Source organism: Mandrillus leucophaeus, unplaced genomic scaffold (assembly GCF_000951045.1).
Source record: "Mandrillus leucophaeus isolate KB7577 unplaced genomic scaffold, Mleu.le_1.0 Scaffold79, whole genome shotgun sequence".
Taxonomy (NCBI): domain Eukaryota; kingdom Metazoa; phylum Chordata; class Mammalia; order Primates; family Cercopithecidae; genus Mandrillus; species Mandrillus leucophaeus.
The window spans coordinates 3,123,446-3,132,157 of NW_012108585.1; the positions used below are offsets into that span (position 1 = coordinate 3,123,446).

An 8,712-nucleotide genomic window follows, 5' to 3' on the forward strand; every position below is an offset into this window, starting at 1 on the left:
TTAGCATGAAGGGATATTGAATTTTATCAAAGGCCTTTTCTGCATCGATTGAGATAATCATGTGGTTTTTGTCATTGGTTCTCTTTATGTGATGGCTTACATTTATTGATTTGTGTATGTTGAACTAGCCTTGCATCCCAGGAATGAAGCCGACCTGATCCTGGTGGATAAGCTTTTTGATGTGCTGCTGGATTTGGTTTGCCAGTATTTTATTGAGGATTTTTGCATCGATGTTCATCAGGGATATTGGCCTGAAATTTTCCTTTTTTGTTGTGTCTCTGCCAGGTTTTGTTATCAGGATGTTGCTGGCCTCATAAAATGAGTTAGGGAGGAGTCCCTCTTTTTCTATTGTTTGGAATAATTGCAGAAGGAATGGTACCAGCTCCTCTTTGTACCTCTAGTAGAATTTGGCTGCGAATCCATCTGGTCCTGGGCTTTTTTTGGTTAGTAGACTATTAATTACTGCCTCAATTTCAGAACTTGTTATTCAGAATTTCAGAAGGAATTCGACTTCTTCCTGGTTTAGTCTTGGGAGGGTATATGTGTCCAGGAACTTATCTATTTCTTCTAGATTTTGTCTCCTTATGAAACATCTTTATGACTGTGGGTAAAGATGTGAGTATCTAGGGGGTCTCCCTGTGAAACGTCTTGAAACCCAGGGCCCTCGTGCTGTAAGCACCCCTCCCCCACCAAGCTCGAGCATCCCAGCTCGATTTCAGACTGCTGTGCTGGCAGTGAGAATTTCAAGCCAGTGGATCTTAGCTTGCTGGGCTCCATGGGGGTGGGATCTGCTGAGCTAGACCACTTGGCTCCCTGGCTTCAGCCCCCTTTCCAGCGAAGTAAACAGTTCTGTCTCACTTGCATTCCAGATGCCACTGGGGTATGAAAAACAGCTCCTGCAGCTGACTCGGTCTCTGCCCAAATGGTCGCCCAGTTTTGTGCTTGAAACCCAGGGCCCTGGTGGTGTAAGCACCTGAGGGAATCTTCTGGTCTGCGCGTTGTGAAGACTGTGGGAACGGCGTAGTATCTGGGCTGGAGTACACCGTTTCTCAAGACGCAATCCCTCACAGCTTCCCTTGGCTAGAGGAGGGAGTTCTCTGACCCCTTGAGCTTCCCAGATGAGGCAACACCCCACCATGCTTCAGCTCACCCTCTGTTGGCAGCACCCACTGTCTAACCAGTCTCAATGAGATAAGCTGGGTACCTCAGTTGGAAATGCAGAAATCACGGCCTTCTGCATTGATCTCTTTGGAAGCTGCAGACCAGAGCTCTTCCTACTTGGCCATCTTGCCTGCAAATAAAATTTTATTTTTTATTGTTAGTAGAGACAGGTTTTCACCACATTGGCCAGGCTGGTCTTGAACTCCTGACCTCAGGTGATCTACCCGTCTCAACCTCCCAAAGTGCTGGGATTACAGGTGTGGGCCACTGTACCCCTCCAAATGTTCCTTTTTGATGAGATTTCAGCATTGAGGGAAAATTGTTTTTCTGTTTTGCCAGACAAGTAAACAAAACTACCACCATCAAAACCGAAACCAAACAAAAATGTGGGACTGAGGGAAGCACAAATGGGCCATTGAGGAAGTTGGGGTAGAAAACAGAATATTTTGGGGGGCCTGAATAGAATGTTGTAGGTCTGCCAAGCCAGATCATGTTAGATCATCACCTCTCAGATTCCATGCTTCTGGTCAACCTACTCTGTGAGCTAACATGCCCTAACCCAACTTCTGTAACTCTACAGCAGATGCAAGAAGAAAATTAGCTTTTACGGAATACAGGAAATATTGACGAGTACCCCCAGACTTAAAGCACACATGAAACTAAATGAAGATGAGATTCCCAGCTCTGCTCTCCCCCTCCCCATCCCCTTTAGCATCACCATTGTCAAGGCTGGGTGCTGACCAGGTATGATTTCCTCCAGCTGTTCTTCCCTTTTGTTCCCCATGACCTGTCTAACCAGAGAAATAAAGCTGACATAGCCACAGCCTTCCAGTACAGAGGGAGAGCATTCCAGCCCCTTTCATGTCTTCTTCCCATATACCCAGTTCATGGACCTCATGAATGAAGAAAGCGCTTGAGGCCCTACGTCCTGAGAAGTTAACATTTTTCTCAGGACCCAAGATGAGATTTCAGTGATCAGCAAATAACCAAGAGGAAATCAGGTTTGCAGTTGCTGGCCTTAACAGGAAGATTTAAACAGGACATCCAAATGCCAATTCCATCTGCCAACTGTTTCCCGTATCATCATTCCCTTTCCATGATGGCCAACGACCTTGCATGGAAATCCTTCTTGAGTCGGAGGAAAAAGCTATAACCACACCAAATCCTCAAGCTATACCTGAGTCCTCCAATAGTCTGACTGGATGTTTCTTTGCCAGTCTTCAGCTCTGCGGGAATTCAGAAGAACGGTGCCCCCTCCAGTCAGAGCAGATAAAGCTTCCCCTAATGAGCCACTCCTGGCTGTGACTCCCACTGCAACAGGTAAAGAGCTACACTTTCTCTTCCTCTGCCTCCAATTCGCCTGCTTTCCCACATCACTCCTGCTTTTCAGCTATGTCCTCTGCCTCCTGAATTCCTTTCTACCTAAGTCCTACTCTTCCTGGGCCCCAGCCCTGTTAAAGCTCTACACATGCCTTTTTCCCAGTCTCCATATTTTCACATCTCACTCTCCATTCAAATACTTTTGCTACCCAAACTCCCTTCCAAATTTTTCCTAACTTAAAAAAAATATTTCGATGGTTCTCTTTTCTTCAGTTTAATCTTCACTCAAACTTCCTGCCAGTCTAGTCCCCTTTAAATCTGCCAGTTCTCAACGTCCCCAGTTGCTTAGACCCATTTATTTCCTCCTTTGCCCCTACCGATGGTCTGCTGACTCCTTTTTTGCTCCAACGTTCTCCAAAACTTTCTGAAGCACGGATATCATTCCTTCCTCATCCCCAAATCTCCTGTCACGGTTTTGTTCCCAAGCATCTTCTCACCCCTTCACGCCACATCACCCCGGTCCTTTAGACTCCTGCGCACTCTATTTCCCCGTCTCCCTCTCACACGCACTTTCTTCCCTTGCTCCCACCACAGCAGTGCCCATCTACTCCTCCCCGCTCACTCAGGTCTCCTGCTCAGGACGCCCTTGCCGAGCGCGCGGGGGATTTGTACTGAAGAAGGACTCCGGGAGCTGCGCAGCAACTCGGTAGACCCTCCTACTCCTTGTATGTAGCGGCCCCAAGTGTCCCGGGAGCTGGTGGGGCGATTGGGCTGCGCCAGGAGCTGTCCGTGGTGCTGAAGCGGCATCTGCTCGCGCGCGGGGTGTGGCGCGGCGGCTGAGCGCTGTCCCTGGTCCTGGAGGTTCCCGGCCGCCAGTGGTAATGGCGAGAGCAGTGGCCCAGAAGGCCAGTACCGGGAACGACGATGGCGGACACAAGGGTGGGCTTGCAGCAGCTGCTGGTGCTCCCAGAGGCTGCGGTTCTCAGCGCTCAGCTCGTCCAGCCGCCGCTCCTGCTCGTCGATGCGCTGGCGCTGGACGTGGACGAGGCTCTGCTGGTTCTGCACGATGGATGGCCCAGAACCCTTGAGGTAGAGCACGGCGCGCACCGGGTTCTCCAGCAGGCTCTCGATGCCACTCACCGCCGCCTGCGCCCTACCTGCCCCTGGGCTGGCAGCTGGGAGCGCGAGGGCGCGGGAACCCATCAGCCCAGCGGTCCTCTTCCACGGGCCCAGCCTCCCTCCCGCCACCAGCGCGGCGACACCGCCACCCCGATCGTCACACACTCACCACGGGTGAGGCCGCGGCCCAGAGCACCCCTTTCCTGTCTCTTGGCGTCCAGAGGAGACTCTGGTTCCCGGTGGGCTGAGAGGAGAGGGAGGAGGCCAGCAAGAGGGAGCCTGTGTCGGGGCGTGGGAGGGAAGCAAGATAACGCAGGCGATCAGAGAAGGACGGTGAACCTGACTGATAAGACGGGAAAGTAGGTGAAAGGGAAGTGGTGATACTGGGAAGGTGCGGTGGGACAGGTAGGAGGAGAGAAGCAGAAAAGAAAGGAAGAGAAGGGGAGAAGCTGGCAGAGAAGAAGAAGAAAAGGGGAAGATGGGGGCAAAGAAAGAGAGAAATGAGCTGGAGGAGAGGAAGGCGTGGGGTCCTGAAGGGGCGCAAATTCTTTTCCCAGGTCCTAGCCTTCCAGAGGCTGGAATCCATCTAGAGACCTGAGGAGGAGAGCTCACACTCGCCTCTTGCTCGCAGCCATCTATTCTGCCGGGGAATTCCCCAGAACACAATGATCCTGGGGCTCTAAGGGACCTTAAAGAGCATCTGGTCCTACTCCTTCCTTCAGCCATGTTTCATGATGAAACTTGGGATGGGAATGCTGTTCATGCTGCGTTTTCTCTGGGAGTGAGACCTCAGGACAGTCTTGGCTGTTTCTACTGGGAACACAAACTAAATAAACCAGGCCCTCTGTAGCAAGGGCTAATTCTTCCAGAAACTTCGGAATAGATCATTCTATTTGACAAACATTAATGAACTACAGGAGGAAGTGACTCTTAAAGTGAGAAGAGTTTTCCAGAAAGGAAGGGCAGCATGAGCAAAAGCTCAGAGATACTAATCAGCATCAACCAAATCATTCATTCCTATAATAATTTTATGTAAAGTACCTGCCAGATGCATATATGCAAAGTAATGTACTAGGATCTCCACCAGGCATAGATAAGAAATTATTGTTTAGGTATGTAGCCAAAGGATTATAAACCATGTTGCTATAAAGACACATGCACACGTATGTTTATTGCGGCACTATTCACAATAGCAAAGACTTGGAACCAATCCAAATGCCCATCAATGAGAGACTGGATTAAGAAAATGTGGCACCTATACATGATGGAATACTATGCAGCCATAAAAAAGGATGAGTTCGTGTCCTTTGTAGGGATATGGATGAAGCTGGAAACCATCATTCTCAGCAAACTATGGCAAGGACAAAAAAAAAAAAAAAAAAAAACAGCGCATGTTCTCACTCACAGATGGGAATTGAACAAATTCAATTTGGACACAGGAAGGGAAACATCATAAAATTTTTGTATTTTGAGTAGAGATGGGGTTTCGCCATGTTGGCCAGGCTGGTCTCGATCTCCTGACCTCAAGTGATCCACCTGCCTTGGACTCCCAAAGTGCTGGGATTACAGGTATGAGCCACCATGCCCAGCCTTGGCTGTGATTATTAATGGACAAGTCCTTGTGTGAACATGTTTCATATGTTTTATCAAGACTAAAATTATAGAAATGAAATTGCCAGATTACATAAAAATATGTATTTAACTGGATAAGAAACTGCCAAACTGTTTTGCAAAGTGATTTTTTTTTGTTTTGTTTTGTTTTCCAGACAGGGTCTTGCTCTGTCACCCAAGCTGGAATGCAGTGGCATGATCTCGGCTCACTGCAACCTCCATCTCCTGGGTTCAAGTGATTCTCCTGCCCCAGCCTTCCAAGTAGCAGGGATTACAGGTGCCTGCTGCCAAGCCCAGATAATTTTTGTATTTTTAGTAGAGATGGGGTTTCACCATGTTGGCCAGGCCCGTCTTGAACTCCTGACCTCAGGTTATCCGCCTGGCTCCCAAAGTGCTGGGATTCAGGAGTGAGCCACCGCGCCCGGCCGATGGTACTATTTTTAATTCTTGCCGGCAACATATGACAGGTTGAGGTATTTCACATTCTTGCTAACATTTGGTATTTTCATCCCTTTTTTATTTAATCCATTTGAGTGGGTGAGTAGTTGCATATCAATATGGTTTTAATAAGTCTTTTCCTGGTGACTAACGCTATTGAGTATCTTCACATGTGTTTTATTGTTTATTTGTGTATCTCTTTCGCCCACTGTTTCTATTGAATTGTCTGCCTTCTTATTTTTGAGTTGTAAGATGTGTTAGGACATTCTCGCATTGCTGTAGAGAAATACCTGAGATCGGGCAATTTATAAACAAAAGGGGTTTAATTGGCTCAAGGTTCTGCAGCCTGTACAGGAAGCATGGTGCCAGCATCTGCTTACCTTCTGAAAAGGCCTCACAGAACTTTTATTCATGGTGGAAGGCAAAATGGTAGCAGGCACATCAAATGGCAAAAGCAGGAGCAAGAGAGAGTGAAGGGGGAGGTGCCACACACATTTCAACAACCAGATCTCACAGGACCTCATCACCATCCTGAGGACAACACCAAGCCATGAGGGAGCCACCCCCAAGACCAAAACACCTTCTATCAGGCCCCACTTCCAACCCTGGGGATTACGATTCAAATGAAAGTTGGGCGGGGCCAAATATTTAAACTATATCATAAGACTTCCTTCTGGAAAGCAGTCTTTGTCAGATGTATGTATGGCGAATATTTCCTCCCAGCCTGTAGTTTTCCTTTTCATTGTCTTAATATCTGTGGAAGAGCAAAGATTTTTATTTTGATGGAAAATATACTGACTTTTCTTCTATGGTTCATGCTTTTTGTGTCGTACCAAAAATTATTTGCCTATTCAGAGTTATAAGCATGCTCTCTTTTGGTTTTTTGCTGGAGGTTTTATAGTTTTTGCTTTCAAGTTTAGGTCTATGATCCATTCCAGGTTAATTTTTGTGTTCAGTGTGAAGAGTTAAGGTTCATTTCTTTCTTAAGTGCTTGACAGAATGAAGCCATGTCTGCCTAGAGGTCTCTTTGTGGGAAGATTTTTAAACTACACATTCAGGTTTTTTAATAGATACAGGACTATTCAGGTATTCTATTTCTTTGTCCATCCATTTTGGTATTTGCATCTCTGGTAGGCAGAATGGCCTCCCAAGGAGGCCCATATCTTCGTCCCCTGAACCTGTAAATGTGTTACTGTACATGACAAAAGGGACTTTAAAAAATGTTATTAAAGTAAGGGTCTGTAGATCAGAAATTCATCCTGGATTATATGGGCGGATCCAATGTAATCACAAGTCTTTGTAAGAGGGAGACAGGGCCCTATTCAACAAATGGTGCTGGGATCATTGGCAAGCCACACGTAGAATAAAACTGGATCCTCATCTCTCAACTTACACAAAAATCCACTCAAGATGGGTCAAGGACTTAAATCTAAGACCTGAAAAAATAAAAATTCTAGAAGATAACACTGGAAAAACCCCCTAGACATCGGCTTAGGCAAAGACTTCGTGACCAAGAACCCAAAAGCAAATGCAACAAAAATAAAGATAAATGGGTGGGACTTACTCAAATTATAGAACTTTTGCATGGCGAAAGGAACAATCAGCAGAGTAAAAAGACAACCCAGAGTGAGAGAAAATCTTCACCATCTATATAGCCAACGAAGGACTGATATGCAGAATCTACAAGGAATTCAAACAAATTAGCAAGAAAAAAGCAAACAATCCCATCAAACACTGAGCTAAGGACATGAATAGACAATTCTCAAAAGAAGATACACAAATGGCTAACAAACATGAGAACAAGCACAACGTCACTAACGATCAGGGAAAAGCAAATCAAAACCACAATGTGATATCACCTTACTCCTACAAGAATGGCCATTATCAAAAAATCAAAAAGTAATAGATGTTGGCATGGATGCAGTGAAAAGGGAACATTTCTAGCTGCTGGTGGGAATGTAAAGTAGTACAACCACGATGGAAAGCCGTGTGGAGATTCCTTAAAGAACTAACAGTAGAACTGCCATTTGATCCAGCAATCCCACTAATGGATATATACCCAGAGGAAAATAAGTCATGACATGAAAAAGATACTTGCACACGCATGTTTATAGCAGCACAATTCACAATTGCAAAAATGTGGAGGCAGCCCAAATGCCCATCAATCAATGAGTGGATTAAAAAACTGTGGTATATGTATGATGGAATACTACTCAGCCATAAAAAGGAATGAATGGCATCCACAGCAAATGGATGGGATTGGATACTATTATTCTAAGTGAAGTAACTCAGGAATGGAAAACCAAGCATCGTATGTTCTCACTCATAAGTGGGAGCTAAGTTAGGAGGATGCAAAGGCATAAGAAGGATAAAATGGACTGTAGGGGTTCATGGGGAAAGGATGGGAAGGGGGTGAGGGGTAAGAGACTACAAATTGGGTTCAGTGTATACTGCTTGGGTGATGGGTGCATCAAAATCTCACAAATCACCACTACAGAACTTACTCATGTAACCAAATACCACCTGTTCCCCCAAAACCTATGGAAGTAAAAAATTTTTTAAAAAACCAAGCCAGAGAGGGGATGTGACCAGAGAAGCAGAGGTCAGAGTGATGTGATTGCTGCTGCGAGCCAGAAGCCACGGAATATGCTGGCAGCTGGAGGGTGCTGGGAAAGGATGGAGACAGATCCCCCCCTGGAGCCTGCAGAAGGAGCACAGTGCTGTCAATACCTCGATTTCAGCCAGAGGAAGCCCAGTTTAGACTCCTGGCTTCTGAAACTGTAAGATACTAAATCTGTGTAGTTTTTGGGTCACTGTGTTTTTGGTAATTTATTACAGCTGCAAATGGAAACTAACACAGTGTCTTTCAAGAAATGTATCCATTTCATCTGCATTGTCAAACTTGTTGGCATGAAGCAGTTCCTAACACTTTCCAATTAACCTTTTAATGTCTATAGGCTGTGTCGTGAGTCCTCTCTTTCATTCTTGATATTGGTAATCTGTAAGATAGATAGATAGATAGATAGATAGATAGATAGATAGATAGATAGATAGATAGATAGA

The 8,712-nt window shown here is 45.8% G+C and overlaps 1 protein-coding gene across 1 annotated transcript in view; it reads right to left on the bottom strand.

Moving 5' to 3' along the window:
* Positions 1–3,099: 3,099 nt before the first annotated feature.
* LOC105529909 overlaps positions 3,100–8,712 on the bottom strand; it is a 20,269-nt gene continuing 14,656 nt past the window's right edge. The window contains 4 exon segments of the mRNA XM_011967182.1: positions 3,100–3,140; positions 3,143–3,243; positions 3,245–3,656; positions 3,770–3,844. Of these exon segments, the coding sequence (XP_011822572.1) occupies positions 3,100–3,140; positions 3,143–3,243; positions 3,245–3,656; positions 3,770–3,844 (629 nt within the window).